A 27,897-nucleotide genomic window follows, 5' to 3' on the forward strand; every position below is an offset into this window, starting at 1 on the left:
CAACAGCTGAGTGAAATATTTCATTTTACTGACCTTTAATGGATCCACTTCCAAATGAGTGGTTTTTACCATGCACCCTCCCTAGAATAAAAATCCAAACGAATGCAGAGGGAGTAGTTTTTTAAAGAGGGCACAAAATAAGCTGAAAATGAACAGAACCCCAAACCTTTCATCATGGACCAGGAAAGAATATGGGAGCCGAAGCAGTGATGTCTAATGGTTTGAGCAAGGGCCTGGGGGTCAGAAGGACCTGGGTTCTAAATCCTGCTCTACCTCTTATCTGCTATGTGACCTTGGGCAAGTCAGTTAACTTCCCTATGCCTCAGATACTTATTCCACAAAATGGGGATTACGACTGTGAGCCCCATGTGGGACATAGACTGTGTCCAACCTCACTAGCAAACTGGGATTCAGACCCCTCCCATTTTGTGTCTAACAATCCAGGTAGTGACCAGCAGCCCTGACAAGGGAGGAGGAAGAATTGGAAATAGGACTCATTTTACCATGGGAAATACATTTTAGATACAAGATTAATAAATTCAAGGTAGACTAGAAAAGGGAAAAAAAATCTCTTGCAAGCTACATTGAAAATTCTGAAGGGAAAATCACTATCACCCCAAATGGAGGAATCCTGATTAAGGCAAGCTCAGCAGGTAATTTAACCCCCTTCATAAATGCATCCAAATTCCACACTATTAATGAGAATTGCAGGTAATCCGGTTGGAAATAGAAATCCCCCAAATTGACCTGCTTTCTGCCTTGTTGCCTCGTTTATGTGCAATTTCATCTTTCTGGAGACCACATAAATCTCCCTTAGCCTATATCAGTTTCCCATTAGGAAAGATCTACCCTAATGGCAGCCACCTGTTTTAATGACAGAGCCAGGATGTCATAATTTACACCCCCATATTGTTAATCTAAGTAACCTTTCCACTCAGGAACGCCATCCCCATCCACATGTAGCTACATGCCGTTACTAGAGCACCTGTTCCTCTCTTTCTCTTCTCTCCTTTCCTCCTAAGAGACAGGCTTCCCACCAACTCCCCCTCCCTTGCCCCCATCCCGTACCCTGCATCTTTATGTACAATTCACAGATCAGATCACTGCGGTTTATTCCAAGAAGTCAGGGAGAGAAAAAAAATAGACAAGAACATATTGTCTGAAATTGCATGTTAACACGGGCTAGTCTGAAATTTGTCAGTGTAGTTAGCTCCCACCTTCCCTTGGCTTCCATCCTGGACCAGCTGCCGATCCCGTGGCCCGTCCCCGGAGGACATGAGGTAAGCTGGTAGCCACAGCATTACTGCCTTGTTTGATGTGAGTGATTAAACCAAAAGCTCCTCTACTTCCCAAAACCAGGGTGGCTCAGTCGGCCTTCCTGGCTGCAGAGAAAAATGCTTGTGGTGGCAGTAGCTTCCCCAGGATAACCAGGGAAGTCTTACCCATTGACTCTCTCAAGGGATAGGGAGGGAATGAGAAAGGAGAGGAGGGAAAAATAAGGAGAAGGGAAACAAGGAGAAAAGAAGGAGGGGACAGAGAGGGAAGGAAGGGAGAAGAGGAAACAAAAACAGAGAAGATGGGAAATGACAAAATCTTGAGGGGTGGAGGAAAGAGAAAGGGTTAAGGGATGGCAGGAGGGAGAGAAACCTTCGGGGTGGAGGGAAGAAAGAGGGAGTGGAAGGGAAAGAAGATAGACCAAACCAGGAATTTTAATTTTGCTTTTTAAACAACCTAAATGCTGACCAAACAAGAAACCCCAAGTCATCAACCAGTATCAATCTTACCCGCAATATGATGAGGCAAAGTAATCGCTTGGAAGATCACACATCCAGTTTTAGCCATAAATACATCGAGGGATATTTGGTGAGATGGAGCCCAACATCCCTATGACATTTCATGCTATTCCAACAGATTCTTATTTAGAAGGCAGACAGCAGGAAGGGAGAATTATTAATCTGCATTACGGCTAATAAGGAGACAGTAATTACAGTTTCTAACTGAGGCAAAACGTGTCATTTGTATGAATGTACTGGCTAAGGAGTCTGGTCTGGAGTTTTTTCTATTGGTGTCTACTGATTCTGTTGTACCGTACTCTCCCAAGCGCTTAGTACAGTAGTCGGCACATAGTAAGCACTTGATAAATACCACTGATTGATTGATTCAATTTCAATTTCAGGCACAGAGCAGAAGTTTCCCGTCCAAAGCCTTCTAGATTGGATGACTCCTTCTATTCACAGTTAGGGAGGATTGAGGAAACCCACCGAGGTGGGGAGAAGGGGCTAGCGCAAGCAGAGGGGCCCAGACAATGCACTCAGACCCTCCTCTAGGGGGCAGCAGGGGCTTGTGAAATCCTCCTCAGGGAATGCGGTTACTAATAGCCACTCACAGTCAAAAGCCACATGGCAACTAGAAATTTGTGAACATAGGTTTATATTTCCACCCTTCAGTGACAGGGATGACATCTCCGCCTGGTTTAGAATCAACACTAATTAAGGTTTCCCCTCCCTTCAGTCTCTTGGGCTCCCTCTTAAGCATCAGTTTATGCCACCTATTTTTTCGCAGCTTTCAAACTCTCTTGGGGAAGGAAGAACAGGAAGAGAGACAGAATTGACAAAAAGGCATCCAAATGCTTAATCAATGGTTGAAAAAAAATTCTTTCAAAAGAAACAGGCTGACCACATTGCTCCTTGGAAAAGCGAGGAAAAATGTGAATCCCCACAGTACAAGATCGTAATACTTTTTCAAAATGTGTCTGTGGGACTCCTGCATTGATTTTTCATTACAAAGCTTCTCTTGGTTAACTAGCTTCCACTACATTCTGACTATTTGAAACAACAAAACATTTCTTATTATGCCACCAGAGGAGTTTTATGCTGAGGGTTCCAGAGGGAAGATGTTGAGAAGGGAAGATGACCGAGGGAAACACAATGAGGAAGGAAAAAGATCAGGCAGCTCTGAGAATCAAGGCATACTTTGATCTGGGAAGATGTAGGAACCCAAAGCATATCATTACAGATGCTACTATCGTGGAGGAGATGGCCCCCTCCGTGCTTTGAGGCACATTCCTGGATTCTTTGCTCACCCCAGGTCTCTGACAAGACTCGAGAGCTTCCACTCATGCCTGAAAATATCCTAAATGGCTCCTGTCTACCAATTAGCCACTTTTTCTTTAAAATGGTAGTTGTTAAGCCCCTACTATGTGTCAGACACTGTAATAAGCACTGGGATAGAAACAAGGTAATCAGGTTGGGCACAATCCACGTCCCACATGGGGCTCATTCATTCATTCAATCATATTTATTGAGTGCTTACTGTGTGCAGAGCACCGTACTAAGCACTTGGGAAGTACAAATTGGCAACATATAGAGACAGTCCCTATCCAAGAGTGGGCTCACAGTCTAGAAAGGGGATAAAGACAACAAAACATATTAACAAAATAAAATAAATAGAATAGCAAATATGTGCAAGTAAAATAAATAGAGTAATAAATCTGTACAAACATATATACAGGTGCTGTGGGGAGGGGAAGGAGGTAGGGCCAGGGGGAGGGGGAGAGGAAAAAGGGAGCTCAGTCTGGGCTCACCATCTAATCCACATTTTACAGATGAGGTAACAGGCACAGAGAAGTGAATTAGCTTGCCCAAGGTCACCCATCAGACAAGTGGTGGAGCTGGTATCAGAACCCAGGTCCTCTGACTCCAAGGCCTGTGCTCTTTCCACTGGGCCATGCTGCTTCTCAAGACCACATGAAGCCTGGTCTCCTTTCAGCCTCTAGCCCCCTTGAAATCCCTGGACCCTCCAGATGAAAAGTTGGCACTGGGCTCTTCAAGAAAATTAGGCATTATCTAATATTAAATCTGGTACCCTAGACGCAAATTGGTAAATTTTGTCCTTAATATAAAAATATACACTTTGGTCATACGTCTGTACTGAACGAGTTCTGGATGTTTGTGGCCTCTGGTTGGGTGAATTTGAAATCTTCTTTATCTCTCCCTCCAGTATCTAGTGGCTTACAAAGCTACTTATCACTGAATTATTTAATTTTGGATTTTTGGTTCTTCCTGATGATGGTTTCTAGGGTTCTGTTTGCCTCAATGCTGATATAATCAGTTCTGCTATAGCTCATGCTTTCACCAGGCAAACTGGCTAGAATGCTGTTGAGGAATTAGGAGATGTCTGTCTCAGGAGGCAAGCCTGTTTGGATACAGCAGGCAGCAGTGTCAGGTGAAATGGTTTTGTCCTAGAGCATGGGTATCAAAACAGGTTAGTATTTCAGTGCAAGTTTTCCTTAGTACTTCAGTGCGAGTTTTCCTTCATATGTGGTTTTGCAAGAACACACTCCCAAGTCATTCAGAGAACAAGATGTAATACCTAATGTTGTGAAAGGTCATTACCATGCACCATTCCTGGTCACACTGTACTATTTTCAGCAAGTATGAAAATTAAAATACACAGTTGTCCTCAGAGGCAGGTTTCGTCCGCCTCCATTTTACCAACGAAGAATCAGACAAACATGACCTAGTGGAAAGGGCACGGGCCTTGAATTCAGAGGCCCTGGACTCTAATCCTCTAATCACAGTGTAACTTCAGACAAGTCACAAGTTCTCAGTGTCTCTCACTTTCCTCACCTGCAGAATGGGGATTCAACATCTGTTCTCCTTTCTACTTAGATTAGCAGTCTCATGTGGGCCAGGGACTGTGTCTGACCTGATTAAACCACAGCTACCGAATGCTTAGTAATGATGATGATGGTATTTGTTAAGCACTTACTATGTGCCAAGCACCAAACAAGAATTAAATCACTAAATCTATGAAGAGGCAGTAGTTATGAGCTGGTATTAATGCTCGAAGGAAGAGCTCAGAGGCTGAAATCCCAGATCTTCTGCAGAGTCTCCTAGTTAACCTTGAGCAGATCAACCATTCCCCAGAGTAAATGGAGGTGTGATACCCTTTTGAAAGGCACAGCTGTGTAAAGATAGGGTTCTGTAGCATTCGTAAGTAGGGGACTCTGATGCCTGTACATTTGGGGGTTTTAGAATAGCTCAAGTGACTTTGGAGTTTGTCACAAAGGCAATCAGTGCTGTCTCCTCCCACCTCTCTTGGCATTCTTTGGGAAAGAAAAGGATAACTGAAGTTGCCTGGCTGTTGACTTCCTCAATTTTCCACTCTTCCTTTAGAATATTCAGCACCCCGTTCATTTGTTCCTCTCCTCAGGAGAAGATCAATAGAATCTAACCATAATATTCCCAAATGGTGAGGCAAGGGGATGAAGAGGCAAGATGACAGGAATCATTCAGTTAATAGGAGCTGGCATTACACCACTTTTATGGCCTGGGAAGGAGAAATATGACTCAATCATTTTGCCTATTAATTCTCTGTAGCAAATAATGGAGCACCACATTTTTCATGAAACAAATATGAGGACACAACTCTTCACATCTTCAAAGCCCTTCTAAAGTCACATCTCCTCTAATCAATCAATCGTATTTATTGAGCGCTTACTATGTGCAGAGCACTGTACTAAGCGCTTGGGAAGTACAAATTGGCATCACATAGAGACAGTCCCTACCCAACAGTGGGCTCACAGTCTAAGCCCTACCTAACCTCTCACCGCCCCCCCGCTACTCTCTCTCCCTTCTGAGTTATCTATGTACTTGGGTCTGGACCCCACCCCCACAGTACATACCCTTACACTTTGCTGCTTCCCCTTTCTGTAATTACATTGCTTCCTCCATTGGATTGTAAACTCTTTGAGGGCAGGGATCTTGTCTACCAAGTCTATTAAACTTTCCCAGGCACTTACTATAGTGCTCTGCATATAGTAAGCATTAAATAAGTACCATCAATTGATTGATTGACAAGCTGTTCCTAAATCATTTTACAAAGATAGGGGAGAACTCCATTATTTCCTTAGCTCCTTAGGGAGCTCAGCATTGTCCTTCCTTCCATATGGGTTTCTTGCCTACTGTCTTCCTCCTCTCTTTTCTCATTCTCCTCATCCCTCATCCACTCAGTCATAGAGAGACATCTGGCATGAGTTAGGACTCCATCTATGACCACTAAAAAATATGTTAGATTAAAGGTCAAAATCAGAATATATAGATCAACCAGAGAATAGTCTGTAATCTAACCCCATTATAACCAAATAGCTCTTTCTGCCCTTGAACAGCTACATTCAAACCAGCAAGATCAAGTCATTCCTTGACACTGACTTAAAAAAGGAATCAGAAAAAAAAAACACACTGAATTTGTCCCTGGAATTATATCTGGGAAGGAGATTAGTGAAGTTACTGTAGCACTCTGGTTGAGCCTGTCAGGACAACTGGTTTTTAAGAAACTATTCCCAGCAGAAACCTCAGTTTTTGACCCAAATCTACACTGGGAAGCAGCGTGGCCTAATGGAAAGAGCACCGGCCTGGGAGTCAGAGGACCTGGATTCTAATTCTTGCTCTGCCAGTTGCCTGTTGTGCAACCTTGGGTAAATCACTTAACATATCTCAACATCTACCTCAGTTTCCTCTCCCTCCTATTCGGACTTTTGAACCCCATTGTGAGTCAGGGACTGTGTCTGACCTGATTAACTTGTATTTACCTCAGTGCTTAGGACATTGCTTGTCACATAGTAAGGACTTAAAAAATATAATAATAATAATAATGATAGGATTTGATGGGTCAGAAGTGATGTTTATGGAGGCAAAAAAAATCAACCTGGCCTAAGAGCCTGAAGTCTACTTACCTGCACCTCCAATCCCCTTCAAACCCTGCCCCACCCCATGTCTGCACCACTTTCATAATACAAACCTGCATTCCAGTGACTGCATTCCAGTGACTCAGTGCTTGAGTAGATAGCAAAAACCAATGGGTTCTTTTAAAATGAGGATCAAGGTGAAATCCACTCATGTTCCCAGATGAGCCCCTTGTAATAAATACCATGTAGAGTATGGTCTCATTAGGTGATGATAGTGATAGTGGTGTGCCTTAATGGAAAAATGCCCATGTGTGGGAGTCAAAGGACCTGGTTTCTATTCAGATTCCTCTCCTTGCCTGCTTTGTGATCTTGAATAAACCAATTAACCTCTCTTTGCCCCAGTTTTCTCACCTGTAAGATGGGGATATTATTCCCATTCACATTACCCCAAAGACTATGAGCTCCAAGTGGGACAGGGACTGTGTCTGAGGTGATTATACTATATTTACCTCAATGCTTAGTACAATAATAATAATGATGATGATGGTATTTGTTAAGCCCTTACTATGTGCCAGGCACTGTTCTAAGTGCTGGGGTAGATACAAGGGAATCAGGTTGTCCCAAGTGGGGCTCACTGTCTTAATCCCCATTTTACAGATGAGGTAACTGAGGCACAGAGAAGTTAAGTAAGTTGCCCAAAGTCATACAGCTGACAAGTGGCAGAGCTGAGATTAGAACCCATGACCTCTTACTCCCAAGCCCATGCGCTTTCCACTAAGCCATGCTGCTTCTCTATGCCAGGCACAGATTACGTGCTTAAATACCATAGTTATTGTCAGTATTATTGTTATTGTTATTAATAGATTAGGACCTGACAAGGGACCCCCAGGAAGATACTTCAATAAGAGTGAATTCTGGGCTAATCAGGAACCCCATGGGAGGGTTGTCATTTCACTACCAAAATAAACTTTCCCAAACGATTACAGACAGTTCTCATCCTGAATATATAAATGGGAACAAACTCTGCCTTGGAAAAGAAATCCCTGCTCCACTGTATTAAGAATGAGGCTGCAATCATTTCTGCCATGAAGAAATATGGGGTTTAGAGGTTTCTTTAATGGGCTTTGGGTTTTTTTTTTCTTTTCCCTCTTTCCCATATTCAGCATTCCACAACCACCAAAGCACAGAGCCACATACTGATCATTCAAATGGAACTTTAAAGGGAAAGGCATTAGAAGTTTTCATTTTCTAAATTTAGGAAAGATCCATCTGCCATTTGGGCCTTCTGGTCTAGCTGTGCCAATCAGTATAAGGAGAGAAAATTGTATGTGTGTGTGTGTGTGTGTGTGTGTGAGAGAGAGAGAGAGAGAGAGAGAGAGTGAGAGAGTGTGTGTGTGAATGTATGTGTGTATAATATATACATGCATCTGTTCTTATTCATATTAATCTTAAATTAGAACTCTTCTGAATTTATTTTCCTATTCTGAATCAAGCCAATTCACCAAAGAGAAATGCTACATGGATGATATTTTTCATCAAAATCTCAGACCTATTTCCAAACAAAGTCAACAGCTGGCTTTTCACTGAAGTGATTATTTTTTATTATTGAATTCTGAATATTCAGTGTTAACTGGATTTCTCTCTCTAGAGAGTCATTCCAAATTAGATTATTATTTCTAAGACACCTTTGTTTCTATCTGAGGCAGGAGAGAGAAGCAGGAGAGAAGGAAACTGGGGAGAGGGAAGAGAAGCAGTTACTTCTGTATTGTTTTATTTTATTTATTCTGGATGAAAATGAAAAGACATCTTTAACAGCTGCACAGCCAATGTCAGTATCCCAGTAATCAGCTACAAAACCACAGCCAATTCGCAGGTTCAGAAAAAAAAAATCAATTCATACTGTCACAGTCTATCTAGGCTCATATTGTCCACAGTCATTGATACAGAATGAGAACATCTGGGAATTCAATTACTCGTGACATGAATAATATTTCATCTTTGTTAAATAAAAACTTTCTGGCAACAAAACTTCTGTTCTATCTTTCAATCATAGCTGCTCATCAAACTCAGAATTGAAAGCCAAACCTTGATTGATATGATATCCTAAACTTCAGGCTGACTTAATAACATCATCTTGCATTTATATCGCCTTCTCCATCCCCAATGTTCCTCCAGTCTTTTTTTCAGAGTACCAAAACAGAGTCACATGGCAAGTGGGAGAAAAATAATTTCCCTTTGCTTACCAAAGGGAAGGGAGAGCTATCAAAAGTGCTGGAAGCTGCCAAACTGACCACTTACTGCTGGGAGGAAAAACAAAAGGGAATTTGATGCATTGGCTCTGGAAAACAAAAGAGCAGTTTACAAAAATTTCACAGAATCCACCTTGGTCATGAAAGTGATAACACAAGGTGACTTGTTAACCAGCTAATGTCAGGTTGAATTGATTCCAGGAAAAATCTAGAATTATAGCTGAAAGTTGATTCTATAACTTTTGGCCAATTGTTCCTGGATGATTTAAAGAACGTTAGGCTGAGCATATATAATCAATCAATCAAATAACTGAGCACTTATTGCATGCAGAGCATTGTACTAAGTTAAGGGAGGATATAATATAACAATATAATAGGCATATTCCCTGCCCAGAGTAAGCTTACAGTCCAGAGAGGGAGATAGACATTAATATAAATAAATACATTACTACTATGTACATAAAAAATGTGGGGCTGGGATGGGGGATGAATAAAGGGAGCAAGCCAGTGTGATGCAGACAAAGCATTCTTCCCCAGATTATGTTTTCATGTATAAGGCCTAGTTGATCTGGCTGCGCAGCTCTGTGAAATCCTATCCTCCCCAGAGTCTATGGAAATAGGGGCAGAAGAGGGGTGAGGGGATATGGCCAGGGGAAGTAGAATGGTCTAATATAATAATAATAATAATTTTGGTATTTGTTAAGTGCTTACTATGTGCCAAGCACTGTTCTAAACTCTGGGGTAGATACAAGGTAATCGGGTTGTCCCATGTGGGGCTCACAGCCTTAATCCCCATTTTACAGATGAGGTAATGGAGGCACAGAGAAGTTAAGTGACTTGCCCAAGGTCACACAGCAGGCAAGTGATAGAGCCAGGATTAGAACCCACGTCCTCTGACTTTCAAGCCCATGCTCTTTCCACTAAGCCACAATGAAACTTGTTGGTCAATCAGTTAACATGTGATTCAAGGTCTCCAAAATATGTTTTCTGTCTTAGCAGCACAAACTCCACTAAAATCTCATATCTTCTACTCATCTTGGTGGTAGAAAAATGATCATTTGAATGTCTGTTTTTACATTTTTCTAGTGTCAGTGGCTAAAAAAAGGAACAATCTTTGACGGTTTCCAATCCCAGGGTCTGCCCTTTTTTCTCTGCATTCTCAGACATAAACGCTGACTTTTAAATAATGCCTGTGGATTATCCAAGGCCCCCAGAACCTATTATTATTGTTACTATTACATCTATTAAGTGCATAACATGTGTCAAGCACTGTTCTAAACGCTGAGGTAGGTACGAGATAATCAGGTTAGACACAGTCCCTGTCCTTCATGGGGCTTGCGTTGTAGGTAGGAAGGAAAACAGGCTACATTTTACAGATTTACACCCCGTTCACCTCGCCCCTTCCTACCTCACCTCCCTTCTCTCCTTCTACAGCCCACCCCGCACCCTCCGCTCCTCTGCCGCTAATCTCCTCACCGTACCTTGTTCTCACCTGTCCCGCCATCAACCCCCAGCCCACGTCATCCCCCCGGGCCTGGAATGCCCTCCCTCTACCCATCTGCCAAGCTAGCTCTCTTCCTCCCTTCAAGGCCCTACTGAGAGCTCACCTCCTCCAGGAGGCCTTCCCAGACTGAGCCCCTTCCTTCCTCTCCCCCTCATCCCCCCATCTTACCTCCTTCCCTTCCCCACAGCACCTGCATATATGTATATATGTTTGTACATATTTATTACTCTATTTATTTATTTATTTATTTATTTATTTTGCTTGTACATATCTATTCTACTTATTTTATTTTGTTAGTATGTTTGGTTTTGTTCTCTGTCTCCCCCTTTTAGACTGTGAGCCCACTGTTGGGTAGGGACTGTCTCTATATGTTGCCAACTTGTACTTCCCAAGCGCTTAGTACAGTGCTCTGCACACAGTAAGCGCTCAATAAATACAATTGATTGATTGATTGATTGAGATTAGAAAACTGAGATGCACAACCAGCACTCAAACCCAGTCCTCCAACTCCCAGGCCTGTGCTCTTTTCACTAGGCCATGCCGACTGATGTCACTAGGTCGCTTTGCCCCAAGACACATAAGTTTCTCAAGAACCACATTTAGGTGACTGAAATAGTCAAAAGGGTGGCAGCATTGAACGGGTCTAACCTAATCAAACGGTCTGCTGTAAGGGTAGTATTTAAATGAAAATGTCAGAATGTCCAACATGAAACTTCTCATATCATGCTTTCCTCTTCTTAGTCCTTCTCATTCTAGTCACAGAGATTCCATAGCCCAGGTGCTTTATTACTGTATATAAATGATGAGAGAGAGAGAGAGAGAGAGAGAGAGGGAGAGAGAGAGAGAGAAAGAGAAAAAGTGGTGGCGGGGAGGGAGGAAGGGAGAAAGAGGGAGAAAATGTCTACACCAGAAGTATACATTGGAGAAAGTGAAGCACCCAGTACCCTGACCTATGGGAAAGTTGAACAGACAGTTGAGGGCTGCCAAACATATGGCCCAATACTGGCTTGTGACCCCAATCTGAAGGCCGAAAGGCTTATTCAACCTTGTCTGACTTCTAGTTCTGCATTCCTCCTCGGTGCCCCATTATCCCTATGACAAATATCTGCAGTTCCTCAGCTGGAAATGGCAGCACAAATTAAAAACAAAATTAAATCTTTTCCTACTTCATCTGTTTCCAAGGTTTGCCATTCAGTGAAAAAGGACATGCTGCTGTCAATAAACCATCAAGGAGCCTCCGTTTCTTGCTCATTTTCCTGGAAGTATTTTAATAAAAGCTGTCCAACAAAATCCACTCTTGCCCTTCATGGGAAACTTTCATTTCACTGTGTTTGGATGGCATTAGAGCTGGGACAGGAAATGGATTGATACAGTGTCACATTCAATTTTGGCTTTAATTCATTCTGCTTTTTGGGTTGCTTTTTTTTTTTTTTCCAACAAAAAGCCCAGCCCAATGGCACATTTGCTTCCCCAATTGAATCCCGGGTGACCTTACTCTTTATGGACAGCTGAGGAGGGCTTCTCAGCCAATCCCTATTAGGCCCAAATTTCCCTCGCCAGAGAATCTCATCCACAGTCTTGACCTCTAGACAGGGCCTGACTACCAATCTTGCAGAAACCAGTTTGCCTTTTCTGGAGGAACAATGACAATGGAGCAAATACTTGAAAGCAACTTCAACCCACCCTCTTAAGGAGTTGGTTCTCCTAGAAACGTTACCCTGAAGGGTCATGGCATCCTGGTTTGACAAAAGCTGCCAGACAACAATAAGTTCTGTCCCTTCTGTGTCTGTCCATCATGCCTTTCCAACTCCCACTATGCCTAGTGTGGCCTGTGATCTCCTTGAACAAAGACTACACGCATTACTAGCAGAGTAAAAATATTAAATTCTGCAACAATAACAACAGCAATAACCAAAGTAATAACAACCACAACAGTGAGTTCACCTCTAGGCCTTTCTTTTCTCTCTCTCTGGCAAACATTACAGAAAGACTAGAACCGGTTAACAAATAAAACCCAGAGGCTTTATTCAGAACTATCGGGCACCATTTTCATTATAACCTCTTGCTGTATCTTTAATCTCAGATTTCGGACACAGCGTGGCTTTTGCAGAGTACATAAGGCTGGCTTGGTACCAAACCGTGATCTGAGGTATTATGTAGGTATTAGGTCATTAAGTATCATCCCTGAAGTTGATTCTGGGATGTCTGTGTCTCCTGCTGAGTAAGATCACATTTCTGAGGTAGGTGTTGCATGGCTCTGGTGTGCAGAACCCTTTCAATTTGTTTAACATTTAGCGGTGCTTCCATTCTGAGTTTTCGACTAGAATCTTTTATTCAGTTCAGTGTTATTAGTCAGAGCAACTCTAGATACCCCCCAAAGTAAGACAAGTTGAGGGTTAAGGATGAATAGTCAGGCATAATGGTAAATTTATTTTCATTGTTGACTGGTGTCAGTGCTTCAATTTGATTTTAATGTGTTTTTGGGGGGCTGTTTAAGCATCCTGCTTTTTTTTTTATTTTTCCAATAAGAGACATTAAAGTATTCAGGCCCAAAAGGAAATCTGTTTATTTGCCAGGAGGAAACGTAATAGAAACATTTATAAAACCTAATCGGAACAGAAAGGATTGCATGCTTTGTAAAAAAAAATTGTAAATGAAAGTAGATTTTATCTATTTCCACACTCTTTGGGGAGGTAGGAAATTCAAAATAACTATTATGGCTTGAGGACTCAAAACCAACAAACAAAAGACTTTGGTAAACACTAAACAGGGACTATAATGGTCTAGGTGTAGGGTTCATCAGAGATTGCTTCAGTGAGGCAGAAATGCCTTTCCCACATGAATTTTTCCACGTGCATATCACAACCTGGTCACCTCCTTGCTTGGTGCATGCTGGGATCCAGGGGGACTCATCTGGCAGGGATAGGAGAGGGTGAGTCGTAGTTGGGCAATTCACAACCACAATAATCAGTCCCTTTGCATAGCTTCTCAGTCCTGAAGTCTTCAATAACAAAAAATGCTCAAGATGATCTTTTAGAGAGAGCTCAGCCCAGGAACACGCTCCAGAGGTGCCATGCCATATGCCCCCACTCTTCCCCACACACACCTTGGGCAGTATGCCACTAAAGCAGCATTGCCTAGTGGATAGAGCTCGTGCCTAGGAGCCAGAAGGACCTGGATCCTAATTCAGGCTCTGCCACTTGTCTGCTGTGTGACCTTGGGCAAACCACTTAACTTCTCTGGGCCTCAGTTACCTTATCGGTACAATGGGGATTAAGACTGCGAACCCCATGTGGGACAGGGACTGTATCCAACTTGGTTAGCTTGTATCTACCCCAGTGCTTAGTACAGTGCTTGGCATATACTAAGTGCTTAACAATTACCATAAAGAAAAGTGCACCAGGACTGAAGCTCATCCATCATTCTGGATGGTAAACTCCACTGTGCCCAGAAATGGAATAGGGCCACTGTCTCCAGAGGCATATCTGTGTTGACATGGAATTGACATGCCCATTCTCTTCCACGCCTCATGACAATAATAATGATGGTATTTGTTAAGTGCTTACTATGTGCCAAACACTGCTCTAAGTGCTGGAAGAGCTCCCTCTCTGGGGAAGCCCCTTGGAGGATTACCCAGGTACCTCACCCAGGGGATAATGCATTTGGCTCTCCCTCCAGCTTTCAGCCACAGCAGCCTGGATAATGACAACACGCCAGGCGAGACATGGCACAACAAGGCGAAAGATGGTAACACTACTACTACTACTTCTCACTATAATATTTGTAGTATTTGTTACGGGCTTACTGTATTCTAGGCATTGTAGTAAGCCCTGGGGGTGGAAACAAGCAAATTGGATTGGACACAGTCCCTGTCTCAAGAGGGGCTCACAGTTTTAATCCCTATTTTACAGATGAGGTAACTGAGGCACTGACTTGCCCGAGGTCACACAGCAGGTATGTGGCAGAGCCGGGAAAAGAACACAGTTCCTTCTGATTCCCAGCCCGTGCTGTATCCATTAGGCCACACTGCTAAAAACTTCACGGGATCCTAATCTCCTCTGGCTCTTACAGGCACCATGGCAGGTTGCCCTGTGGAACCTTCAAGGAGTGAATAGATGTGGTGGTGACTATTTATCTTCTATCTTATTCTTCTATCCTCTTCATTTCGGACAATCACTCTCCCTACCTTCAAAACCTTATTGAAGGCACATCTCTTCCAAGAAGCCTCCCCTAAGCCTGTTTCCTTTTCTTCCACTCCCTTCTGCTTATCACTGATTTGCTCCCTTTATTCACTGCCCCCCACCCCCACCAGCCTTGGCCCCACACTTATGTACATATCCATAATTTATTTATATTAACGTCTGTCTCCCCCTCTAGACTGTAAGCTCACTGGGCAGGAAATGTTGCTGTTATATTGTTAGATTGTACTTTTCCAAGTGCTTAGTACAGTGATCTGAACACAGTAAATACTCAAATACGATAGATTGACTCTGTTCCTGCTGCTCCACTATACACTGAGGATATCTGCTGAGCTGAGTAGTCCTTGCTTCTAGGTGTGGACATCTTTTTTCATATGTATGTGGCTGAATGGTGGGGGCAGGGATGGTGCCCAACTCCACTGTACTCTCCCAAGAACTTTGTACAGTGCTATAAAGAGAACAAGCACTCAGTAAACACTTGCAACCAAAGGAATGATCCCTGTCTCTATCTACTTCTATCCCAATTTCACTCTACTGCTTCCTAACCTCAGGTGAAGAAGCACGGTCATTTCACTGGATTTACTACAATGGGCTATTACGAAAATATAAGGAAATTGCTGAGAATATTGAGAATATTAGCTGAACCTAGACAATACCCCTTTAAATATAAAAGGAAGAGGAAAAATGGAAGGTTCTGAAACACATTTAGGTACCTAAGACACTGCAGTGTGACCTTGGGCAGTGTTGCCTAGTGGAAGAAGCACGGGCCTGGGAATCAGAGGACCTGGGTTCTAATCTTGGCTCTGCCACTTGCCTGCTGTGTAACTGGGAAATTTTCTTTACTTCTCTGTGCTTCAGTTCTCACATCTGCAAAATGGGGATTCAATAGCTGTTCTTTGTCCTACTTAGACTGTGAGCCCAATATGGGACCTGATTATCTTGTACTTATCCCAGAGCTTAGTACAGTGCTTGGCATATAGTAAGCGCTTAACAAATACCACAGTTATCATTAAGTCACTTAACTTCTCTGTGCCTCAGTTACCTCATCAGTAAAACCGGGATTAAGATTGTAAGCCTTGTGTGGAACGGACTGTGTCCAACCTGATCATCTTGAATCTACTCCAGCACATAGCACAGTGCCTTAACCCATAATAAATGCTTAACAATTACCATTAAAAAAAGGAGCTTGGAGTGGACTCACGGAGGCTCAGGCCTTTATGCTGTCATTGGCTGCTCTGTCTTTTTAAAAATCCACTCATGAAGTGCAACTTTACAAATAAGGAGTTTTAATTGCAAAATTACAACTCACAAACTGCTTTCTTCACTTTCTGCTATATAAACTCCAAGGAGATGAATGCAGTCACAAACGGTGAAAAACAAGCTCTAATTCTCTCCAGTTACAAATTCAGGCAGTGGCAGGCTTTATATACAAGCTGAGTTCAACAGCTACAGCAAAGGTATCATGCTTAAATAATTGATTTTTCAAATCTTGCTAAATGTGCTTTTAAAAATTTTATTTTGATCCGTTATTTCAGGTAACGGTTATAGATAATATAAAACTGCAACACAGCTTTGGTTTACACAGCAGCTATGGAAAATCTAAAAGGAAAAATTTAGGCCAGACCTTTATTAAATTTTAAAGTATGCCTTTGCTACACTCTTGTAAAGATCCAAATAGGGTATTCAAATCTCTAGAGAGATCCAATATAATTTCTTTATCATATTCCATTTAAAATTTAATTATGCAGTCTACAAGAAGATTTTGAGTGCTCTAAATAGGTCAGGCAATGAGCAACCTAAGAATATTCTAAAGTTTTTCTTGTGAAAAGCTTCCTTTTGATATGCTGTTACATGTGTCAGCAAACTGTGTTATGAAAACAAGTGTAATTTGATTTGGTCACTGTGGGCCCGTGACTCTGTATTACCGAGGAATATTTCTGGATAACTAATTTGGGGGTGAATGAAAAAACAAAAATGTGTGTTAGACAGAAGACATTAATATACAGTATTGCCCCCTCTGAAGAGTCTTAATTTTAAGGTTTCCAAATAAGATGAGTGATTTAATATTTAAAAAAAATTGACACAATTTAAAAAAATCATCAGCAGAGAGTAATGTAACTTTATTCCCTTGATAATTAAAACCTACTTGCCCTATCACATTTGCCTGGGCACAGATTTCTAACATCTTTCTTTCAAGAGGCATTTAACCAGCTTGGTTTCTTTATTGTGAAATTTAGCATTTTTTATTTGGTGCTGGTCACCGCTCAAGGCTCATATCTGGAAAAAAAATAAACAGCAACAGCAACAAGAGAAAGCTATCTTCAAATGCTACAGTGTACAGTACATACAATTTAACTTAGGGGAACAATTGTCTGGCTGCTGGTAGAAAAATAAAATGGCATCTTTGTTGTATGAGAAAAACTGTAATGCAAAATTTGAAGAAAAATCTACTCTCAGCTTTCTTAAGCAGCAATTAAAATCAGCATAAGCTAAACGACCTTCATTATTCCATGAAGATAAAACTCCTAGAGGAGGATGGTTTCATCCAATAATCCTGTGTGAAATGACTACTAAATTTGGTTGATTTTAAAAATTAGACTAGAACGTAAAGTGTGTCGTTTTTTTTCCAGACATTTTAACACTCCTGAATTTCCACTTCAAAGACGAAGAGGAGTTTAAATGATAAACAATATATTGAAGTTTTACAAAGCTCCCTGTATGCACAGGTAAGAAAATATTTTTCCAACTCAAGGACGATCTTCTGGGAAATCAACACATCATCCCTTCCATCCTGTGAACTGTCTATAAATTTGATGAGAAATATTTATTTGCCAAGTAAATAAGAAAGACAAATGCAAGATTGAACTGTTAAATCTTCTGAATCTAGTGAATTCTACAGTAAATGAATACCAAACATCAGTGCAGCATGTCTAGGTCAGAGCAAATGGTGCCATTTTCTAAGAGGTAAACTAATCTCTTGATCAGCCATTGTCTGCCCCAGGTACTTATAACACCTGTATGGTGTGTCTGCCCAAAGAAGCACTTTTTATTACAAACGAGTGTATAGTAAACCTCACTGGGAACAAAACACTCTTCTTCCATGTGACTTTACTCATCGCAGTGCCCAAACATTTCCAACGTAATCCTTCCGTAACAGTGATCTTTAGGGATTTTGGAGCCAAATGGTGGAAGAAAGCCCAGGTTCACCACATATCACTATTTAAAAGCTCGGCCAAGCTCTTAACTTCCTTTATTGGTCTCCAACCACATCAGCCCATCTCCTCCTTCTAGCCTCCCAAGCTGCTTCCTTCAACAGCAAAGTTCCGATCGCCACTGTAAGTGAGGAGTCGGTCAGTCCTTCATATCTACTGAGCACTTTCTGGTTGTACAGCACGGTACTAAGTGCTTGGAAGAGTACAATATAACAGACACAGTCCCTGCCCACAACGAGCTCACGGTCTGCTTCATGGTCAACGGCCAGGCAACAAACCTGTATTATTTCAGGGCAGCTATGGCTTTGGCCACCAAGCAAATTGGCCTCCTCACTGAAAGGCAGGAGGTTGGGAGCAACAGTCTAACTGAAGTTGAAGGGTCTGGGTAATAGATGGGGGTGGGGTGTCGGGGCATGCTAAAGACACTAGGGTCCAGGAAACGTACCATGTTATCTTCCTGGGACAGTCCTAAGGCACCTTAGCAAATACCAGGGAAAAGCTGGACAAAGAATGTATCTGTTTATTGTTATACTGTACTCTCCCAAGCACTTAGTACAGTGCTCTGCACACAGTAAGCGCTTAATAAATATGGCTGACTGACGAATATAGAGAGTGATCCTCTACCCAGAAGTCCTACCTTATTCCCCAGGCCTTGTCTTCCCTGGTTCTTTTCTGATATCGCCGGCTGTTCTGAGAGCCCTTCCTCTTCTCATCTTCTCTTCCTCTCACTTCCCACTCGGCCCCTATAGAGTAGTGAAACTAACAATCTGAGCCTGGTATGCCTTGTAGCCATAGGCATCCTTTGCTTGCAAGTATGAGGTTTCAGCAATTCCCCCTTTATAGCCTTTTCATTGCCTTCAGGGGAGTAATCTAATGCTCCATAAATGGATCAACTAGAAACCTCTCCTCTCTGGGAGCAATTCAAAACCTACATTTCCCTGAAAACCCTTGGAACCTGGGTAGTCTGGCCCAGCTGTTAAGGAAGTACTACCAGCCAAAATGTATGTCCGCCCCACCCTAAAGTATTTATAGTGCTTATTAGCACTTACTCTGTCCAAAGTACTTTACTAAGTGCTGGGAGGAAATACACTACAGTGCAGGAAACCTAGTGGTTGATGGAAGAACTGATATATACACACACATATATATATATATATATATAAGATAATATTTTTGGAAATGACACATTTTTGTCCTACATCTACATAAAAGCAGCATGGCTCAGTGGAAAGAGCACAGGCTTGGGAGTCAGTGGTCATGGGTTCTAATTCCGGCTCCACCACTTGTCAGCTGTGTGACTTTGAGCAAGTCACTTAACTTCTCTGTGCTTCAGGTGCCTCATCTGTGAAATGGGGATTAAGACCGTGAGTACCACGTGGGACAACCTGATTACCTGGTATCTCCCCCAGCACCTAGAACAGTGCTTGGCACATACTAAGCACTTAACGAACACCAAAATACCATCATTATTATAAAAACAGATTAGTAATATAACTCTATGGTTGATTTTGGTGACTGCATAATGAAGCAAATTTGCATTTGCACTTCAGGGTGTGGCTACTATTACCACACATTTCGCTCTACACTATATCCAGGAAATTGTGCATTTTTAGCTGATCTATGTACTTGAGTTTACAGCAGTTTTTCTTCGAGGCAGACAATTGATTCCCACGAGGAATAGCATCACCAAAATGATGAAAAAACACACCATCTAGAATTTTCTAATTGTACAACCCTTGGAAGCTTTAGCTGGTTAAGAGTACAGCAGACTAGAGATCCAGGTCACTTAAATAATGTTAGGGGGGAAAATCAAACTGTTCACATGGAGCAGGGCTAAAGGCGGCCTTTCCAATGAGAATAATACCAAGTGTTTCTGGGACCTTATACATTTGCCCCAGTTCTCTTCTTCATCTATGACCTCCAAAAGTTCTAAGCTCTCTGAGGTGGTATTCCCCCCTAGTTTACGTTCCTTAGCACCTCATAGAGTGCTCTGCACATAGTGAGCACTCAGTGTTTCTGCTGATAACAGAAAGGCGTGTCAAATCTAGTCACCAGTAGTTTCAGTGGCTCCAAACAAACCCACATTTGAGGGGTGGAGGGTGGGGTGGGATGGAGAGAAGAGGATAGAAAAGGAGATGGGGCAAGGAGAGCAGGCTAAGGAAGAGGAGAATAAGGAGGAAGTGTTAGAAGAGCAGAACTATCCGCCCTATCAGACAGTCTTAAACCCATAGTTGGCTATAAGGAGTTGTATCTCATGAGTGAAGACTGCTAAAGGCTGCTAATGGCTCATATCAGTAAGAGTCCCATTGGGCATGGTCATGGAGTTTTAAAAAATCTTCCCCCCAACTATTTCGGATGGCTTTCCGGAAGGCAATCAGTTTCATTATGTACTGCATTCCCCAGAGAGTATTGCTGGTGAATGCTTTTAGCCGTTATTTTCCTAAGGCATCACCTGATATTCTCTAAACATAAAACCTCACGTTTACCTGAACTTCATTTATCCCCCCTCAGTTATCTGAAATGAGGTCATGTCTCAGGATGGGCATCATTTAAACTAAAAACTCCCTTGCTTACCCTAATTAATTCAGTATCTCCATTCCATTGGGATAATTGGGGTTTCACTGTAATTGAATTAAAATGCATTCTCCTGAACAGAAGGAAACATTAACGGCCATTAAAAATAATCTCATGATTCACTTCTTAACATCAACATTGTTTGGCTTCTTAAATGGCCCATTTCTACATGCGGCAAGTAATGAAAGGACTTCATACAAAATTGGGAAAATTCATTTTTCACAGGGTTAAAGAAATGGAATAGTAGATCCCCCCTCCAGGGTATTTCAAATCTGGGAGACTAGTGTCAGTGCATGTAGCCAGCTTAAACATTTGTTTTTATCTAGACAAGATCATTGGTTTTAATATTTATAATACAATTACAGTGCTTAGTGCATGTGGCTAATATAATTTAATTTTTTCTGGTGACATATTACACTTGGCTTTAATTTCAGCTATGGCAAGAATTCAAAAAACACATTTAGGTTATCATTAGCAATGAAAAACAAACCTGGTGTTTATTCAAACCCCTCGTGCGCATATCTCATTTCAACTTCAAAGCTCTTTCAAGCTACCAGAACAGAATCTACTGCTCCATGATTTGCACATTTTCACAGTATATTATCAACTGGTGGCCAACTAACTTAAATTAATGCCACATACTGCAATTAAAGTTGAAATACTCCACCCTGATACAATATTTATTAATGGCCTTTCACAAAATTTCAAGAGAGCCAGAGCCAATGAAAACTGCCCCATAAAACTACTCCTATAAAATGCCACCATCTAAGTCACATATCACTAGCAAGCAGCTGCCTGAATTGTGAGTTTTTCCATTTTTCCCCGAGATGCCATGGCATAAGTGTTTTTTTATGACTAAAAGGATAAAAAGCTTTAAGTGTCATGTACCACTAATCATTAACCAGCGAACAAACAAAATAACTTTAGTGCCTTGTTTTGAAAAGCAATGAAATATTTTGGGCTTCATATGCAGTTACCAAATGACAGGTGGAAGAAATTTAAGCATGGCTGAGGGCTAAAACCACTGATTTGAATTCTACAAGATTGTACAAACAAAACCTTTTCAAAGGAGACATTTCTGGACACCAGGTGAAATATCCATCATCAAATAATCAAATGGTCTTTCTGTTAGACCATACAAGTGACATAGCAGCCACAAACCTTCCCCTGAGCAAGTCGACCAAGGATCTTTGGTTGCGTTAGACACATAATTGAGAAATAACTGACACGTTACTCCTCATCCCCCTTCTGCCACACAATAAAATGATTAGAATCACAATAAGGAAAGTGCTGTTGGCATATTATTTGTTTTCAATGGGAAATGACAAATAGGCACAAAGGGAAATAGACACTCACTATAACAAGGCCCATTACTCCCCCCACAAAAAAACCAGCAACAACAATGAAAAAAAAAACCAAAACCTTCCGCACTTCTCCCCACCAACTCAACAAAATAGTCATCCCTTCCTATATTGATGAACTGGCTTCGACGAAGGGAGAGTCACAAGGAATATGGAGTTCCTGCTTGGTATTCAGAATGTCATGCTATTTAATAGAATTCAAGGTGCCACACCAGATTTCTCAGACATCTGAGTAATTTTCATCTACATGATTACAGCACTGTGTGAATCTCATCGAGCAAAACGTAGGTGGTCTGCTCATTTGCTGTTCCCTAAAAGTTTGGAAGTCATTCCTCATTCCATTATTTCAGGCTTGACTTCTTCACCACAAACATGGTACATATGGTATACAACTCATAATTTCTTTCTCTCTCTCCTTTTTTTTTCTTTCCCTTTTGCACCCCACCCCCTTAATACCGGACAGCAGACACTTTATCGTGGAAGTTATACGGAGCCTAGAGGAAAGGTTAAAAACAAATCAGGTGCAGACGTGAGTCCTACAGGATACGAATACAGTTTTTAAACCTGCAGACTAACAGTTGTGTGGGAATGGTTTATTTGGGAAATTATCCAGGAAATTAAGTCCTCTTACAATTTAAATATGTTGAATCACTGGTAACAATGTTGGCAATTGGAGCCCTGATACAATATATAAAATTGTCTTTATTAAAATTGTTCAAACCAATGTGTTTAGCTCTCCTAATACTTGGGGAAGATAAGATACAGATTCTCAGGGAAATGGAGAGTAGACTGAGAATCTGAGAATCTGTATCTTAACCACTCCATGATCTTTCCTCTCTATACCACGCCACACCCTATATTTGACCCTTGGGAAACAAACAGACCGTTTCAAAAATCCTCCCTGCCGTCTTTCAATTCCTCCTCATTTTTCTTCATCACTAAATCTTTCTTGAAGATTCTATGACATTTTGCTCCTGTTGATCACATCTCACTTACTGCATGTTGCATGTGTAATCTGATTTTTGTTCCAGTGACATATAACCACTAGGCTTCAATTTCAGCTATGGCAAGAATTCAAAAACACATTTAGGTATCATCTGAACTACAATGCAGGTTTCTTGGGAAAAAGCCAGAATAATCTTCTAATCCCTATAAATAGCTACAATACCATAACAATAATAAACAGATAGGAAAGAACAAATGTATGTAAAGCAGTTTTGATTGAATACCAATATATGTACTGTTCATTCTTTGAATTATTTAACTCTCTGAGTTATACAATTCTATGTATCTCCAGATGCATCTGAGGTGCATACATTGTTTACATTTACAAAACATACAACTGCATCCATCTGAGTAGGAGAAGACACATACGAGAACATCCGCAGACATTTGTTTCCCCACCATTCTTCACAAAAGACCAGTGAGTACTATAAGTTATGTATAGATTTAGTTAAAAACAGCTTGCTTACCTTGGTAGTGCTCCAGATAACTCTGTGGCAGTCTCTCTGTAAAAGAAGGAGGAGAGAAAAATGATTAGCATCTTTTGGTAAAGTAAAAAGCCTTGGGAGAAAATCATACTTTACCCCCATCATAATCCACAAGTAAGATATTTAGGGCATGAACTGAACGGTATATATGCAACTGTATGGGAATTTACCGGTAAATCTGCATGCTTCTGGTTTGCTTTCATAAAATATATGAAGTCTTAGTTTCAAAGCAAATTTCTCTAAAAATGCTGCTGTTTTTTTTGTTTTTTTTTTTTAGCTGTGGGATTTAGCTCAGTCTAAAGAGAGCCCCTTGGGCTCTCTTTGTTATATGTACAACAAAAAGGGAGAGTAAAAACACCTTTTGGATGATATCCAATTAAAGAAGGCACACGTAATCTTTGATGTATCCAGCTAACAAAGGAAGATTTCTTCACATGAACGGCTAATGTCGTACGCAACTTAGGAAACCGCCTCCAAGAAGGACTTAGATTTTGTGCTGAATCGAGTTGCCAATTTCCTGTTCCAGGACTCCAACTTTGTATCAGGTTACCGGGGCGGGTTGCTGTACGGTTCGAAGTGACACTCGAAAACATCATGGTTTCAGTATCACAAGAACGACCTTGACTCTGGACGCAGTCGAGGTTGAAGCCTTTGGTTGGGGTTTCCTCCTCGGCAGGACAGTGGACGGGGGGAACTCCCTGGGATGGGGGTGGGGTGAAGTGGGCGAATGTTATTGAAAGGCCGGGTGGGTAAAGCTCATGTTGGCTCCTCAGGGAAGAGGTTGTGTGTCTTCAGACCGCGGGTATCTCCTGGTTAGGACGTTCATGCTGGCTGCTGAAGCCCATTTGTAACTTGGGAGGTTGGTTTGGCTGGGGAGGTAGTCCTAATCATAACTAGCAGTGACTCCATCCCTCTTTGGGCCAACTTTCAGCTGGAGGGAACTTTCTCCTGTCATTTTAGCCCCTATGTAGTTTTTGATTATACCCATTCTTAGTCCCTGCGTATATATGGATATCAACTTTACTACCGATTATTTATTCTGGTCACCCTATTTGCACTATGTACTAGAGAATGAATGAATGAATGATGGCATTTGTTAAGCACTTACTATGTATCTAGCAGGGTTCTAAGCGCTGGGGTAGATACAAGGTAATCAGGTTGTCCCATGTGGGGCTCACAGTCTTGATCCCCATTTTACAGATGAGGTAACTGAGGCACAGAGAAGTTAAGTGACTTGCCCAAAGTCACAAAGCTGACAAGTGGCCGAGCCAGGATTAGAACCCGGGTCCTCTGACTCCCAAGTCCATGCTCTTTCCACTAAGCCATGCTACTTCTCAAAGAAGCCATTTAACTTCTCTGTGTTCTCCTTCCTGCTTAGACTCTGAGCCCCATGTGAGATGTGGTTATCTTGTATCTATCCCAGTGCTTAGAATAGTGCCTGAAATGTAAGTGCTCAACAACTACTACAATTACTAATATCATTATTAGATTGTAAATTTCCTTGTGGGCAGAGAATGTGTCCACCAATTCTATTATATTGTGCTTTTCCAAGCACTTAGTATAGTGCTGTACCTACAGAAAGCACTCATTAAATACAACTGATTACAATCTACTATTTATAATTATGGTATTTAATAAGCACTTACTATGTGTCAGGCACTGAAATGAGCACTGGAGTGGATACAAGCAAATCGGGTTGGACACAGTCCCTGTCCCACATGGGGCTCACAGTCTCAATCCCCATTTTACAGATGAGGTAACTGAGGCCCAGAGAAGTGAACTTGCCCATGATTACATAGCTGACAAGTGGCGGAGCTGAGATTAGAACCCATGACCTCATGACTCCCACGCCTGTACTCTATCCACTATGCCATGCTTCTTCTTGTAACTTGTAGTCACATGACCCCTCAAACAAACCCTACTATAATAACATCATTTCCAAGAAGTCTTCCCTAAGTAATCTCTCCCCCTCTAGTCTTGTTTTTCTCCACTACTGCGTACCTATACACTTAAGTTCTCACCTTCTCACTCTATCTCTCCACAGCACTTACATAAACACCTTTAAATGTGATTGCTTCCTCCTGTCTGTAATTTATTTCAGCATAGGTCACCTCCAGCATAGGTTGTAAATTCCTTGAGGGCAAGGATCATTGCCTACTAGTTCTGCTCTAGTCTCCCAAGCGCTTAAAACAGTACTCTGCATATAGTAAAGATCATGGGTTCTAATTCTGCCTCTGTCATTTGTCTGCTTTGAACCCTTGGGCATCTCACTTCACTTCTCTGGGCCTCAGGTTCCTCATCTGTAAAACGGGGATTGAGACTGTGAGCCCCATGTGGGACAGGGACTGTGTCCAACCTGATTTGCTTGTATCCACCCCAGCGCTTAATACAGTGCCTGGTACATAATAAATGCTTAACAAATATCATAATAATAATTATTATTAATAAATACTATTGATAGATTGATTTGAAAATGTTTACATCTCTTCCTTTTTATAATGTCACACCCACAAACAATTAACCTTAAAATGCAGTCATTCTACCAACTTTGAAACAGTATTCAGTGCAATTCAGCTTCACTGGGTAAATATGTGGGCTGAAGTGGAGGGGATTGTAAGCAAAGAGAGAAGAAGGAGAATCGCAAATTTACAGAAAAACACAACCTTAGCTAAATTGTTACAACTGAGCATACTCAGTTCTCCCATAATGTGGGAGATGCATTCTCTCAGAATTCCATCTCAAGGAAAACTTACGTTGTAGAGCCCCAGCGTCTGATGAATTGGTGTGGACGACCAACCATTTTTCTGACACTTTGTCATTCCCCTTCCAAACAGATGCACATTGCCAGAGGATCCCCTAACTAAGATGCTGTGTGCCAGCCAAAACATGGATTGAAAACACCCACTCTGCCAGAACTTAGTGTATTGATACCACTGACTGATTGACAAGGCTTCGAAGCCTCCCCCTCTTCACAGCCTCATTGGAAGCATATCTCCACCAAGAGATCTTCCCCGACTAGGCTCCCCTTTCCTCTTCTCCCACTCCCTTCTGCATCACCCTGACTTGCTCCCTTTATTCATCCCCCCTCTCAGCCCCCACAGCATTTATGTACATACCTGTCATTTATTTATTGGTTCATATTCATTCAATCATATTTATTGAGCACTTACTGTGTGCAGAGCACTGTACTAGGCACTTATTAATGTCTGTCTTCTCCTCTAGACTGTAAGCTCACTGTGGGCAGGAAATGTGTCTGTTGTTATATTGTACTCTCCCCAGTAGTACAATATAATGATAATGATGGTATTTGTTAAGCGCTTACTATGTGCCAAGCACTATTCTAAGCGCTGGGGTAGATGTAAGGTAATCAGGTTGAACCATGTAGGGCTCACAGTCTTAATCCCCATTTCACAGATGAGGTAACTGAGGCAAAGAGAAATTAAGTGACTTGGCCAAAGTCACACAGCTGACAAGTGGCAGAGCCGGGATTAGAACCCATGACCTCTGACTCCCAAACTCGTGCTCTTCCCACTAAGCCATCCTGCTTCTCTACAGTGCTTTATACACAGTAAGTGCTCAATAAATATGAAACCAAACATGGCTGAATAGTTGGGGGAGCTAATATAAGCACTGACATTACTAGGTCAGACCAGTAGCCATTCCCAACCCAGTTGTCTATCTCTTTGACACCTGCCACAGGATGTTTGTAGAAGCACCATGATAGTTTCCTTCCTTGACATTCATCCTCAAGACTGGAAACGAACCTACTCAAATCCCCAACATTTTCCTCTAAAAAACCATTATGGACCTCTTGTCTAAGAATTTTACAAACCATGATGGAACCTTTTGATATTTTCTTCAGGCACAACTTCTTGGAGTAATGAATTCCATATGCTTAACACCCACTCCTTGAAAAAGTTTTTCCTCTGCTTGTTTCGAAACTAAAACCCTCAAGTTTCAGTGCATGCCCCCTAGTCCTGGGCTGAACAATTTGATGAATGACAATTCTAAATTTGTCCTGCACACACTCTCTGTGATATTTGTACTGACAACTGTGTCCCTTCAAAATCTTTGCCTTATTCTGTTCCTAACCAAACTTCACGAGAAGCTTCTCCACCTATCCCTCACCATATTTGTTGCTCTGCTATGAACCATTTCTAGGTTCCATTGCCCTTTCTACACTGCAGAGACTAGAACTGCACCAGGTAGAACAAGGTGTCTGTCCAAGCTTCAGGAAGAGCATGACAGTAGAAGTGAAATTGAAAACATTGTGAAAAGCAAATTCATCAACACAACAAAGGACATTCTTTAGGGGCCTGTGGTGCAGAAGAGACTGTTGGTTGCTCACTGGTCCTTTCAGCCACACTTAAATACAATAATTATTATTACTAAGTGCTTTACGTGTGTCAAGTATTGTACTGAGTGCTGAAGTAGATACAAGATAATCAGGTCCCAAATGGGACTCACGGTCTAAGTAGGAGAGAGAACAGATATTGAATCCCCATTTATCAGATGATGTAATTGAGGCACAGAGAAGTGATGACCAAGGTCACACAGCAGACAGATGATGGGACCATTATTAGAACTCTGATTCCCAGACCCGCACTCTTTCCATGAAGC

The 27,897-nt window shown here is 41.7% G+C and overlaps 1 protein-coding gene across 2 annotated transcripts in view; it reads right to left on the reverse strand.

Annotated features, from left to right (window-relative positions):
* CELF2 (CUGBP Elav-like family member 2) overlaps nt 1-27,897 on the reverse strand; it is a 452,584-nt gene that overhangs the window by 357,973 nt on the left and 66,714 nt on the right. Inside the window, exon 2 of one of the 2 annotated variants that reach the window (XM_038740993.1) lies at nt 23,260-23,295. In XM_038740993.1, coding sequence (XP_038596921.1) covers nt 23,260-23,295 — 36 coding nt within the window. Of the gene's footprint in view, nt 1-23,259; nt 23,296-27,897 lie in introns of those variants that run through there. The other variant, XM_038741000.1, reaches the window with a different exon arrangement.

The sequence above is a fragment of the Tachyglossus aculeatus genome, assembly GCF_015852505.1.
Source record: "Tachyglossus aculeatus isolate mTacAcu1 chromosome 12 unlocalized genomic scaffold, mTacAcu1.pri SUPER_6_unloc_1, whole genome shotgun sequence".
In the NCBI taxonomy this organism is placed as follows: Eukaryota; Metazoa; Chordata; class Mammalia; order Monotremata; family Tachyglossidae; genus Tachyglossus; species Tachyglossus aculeatus.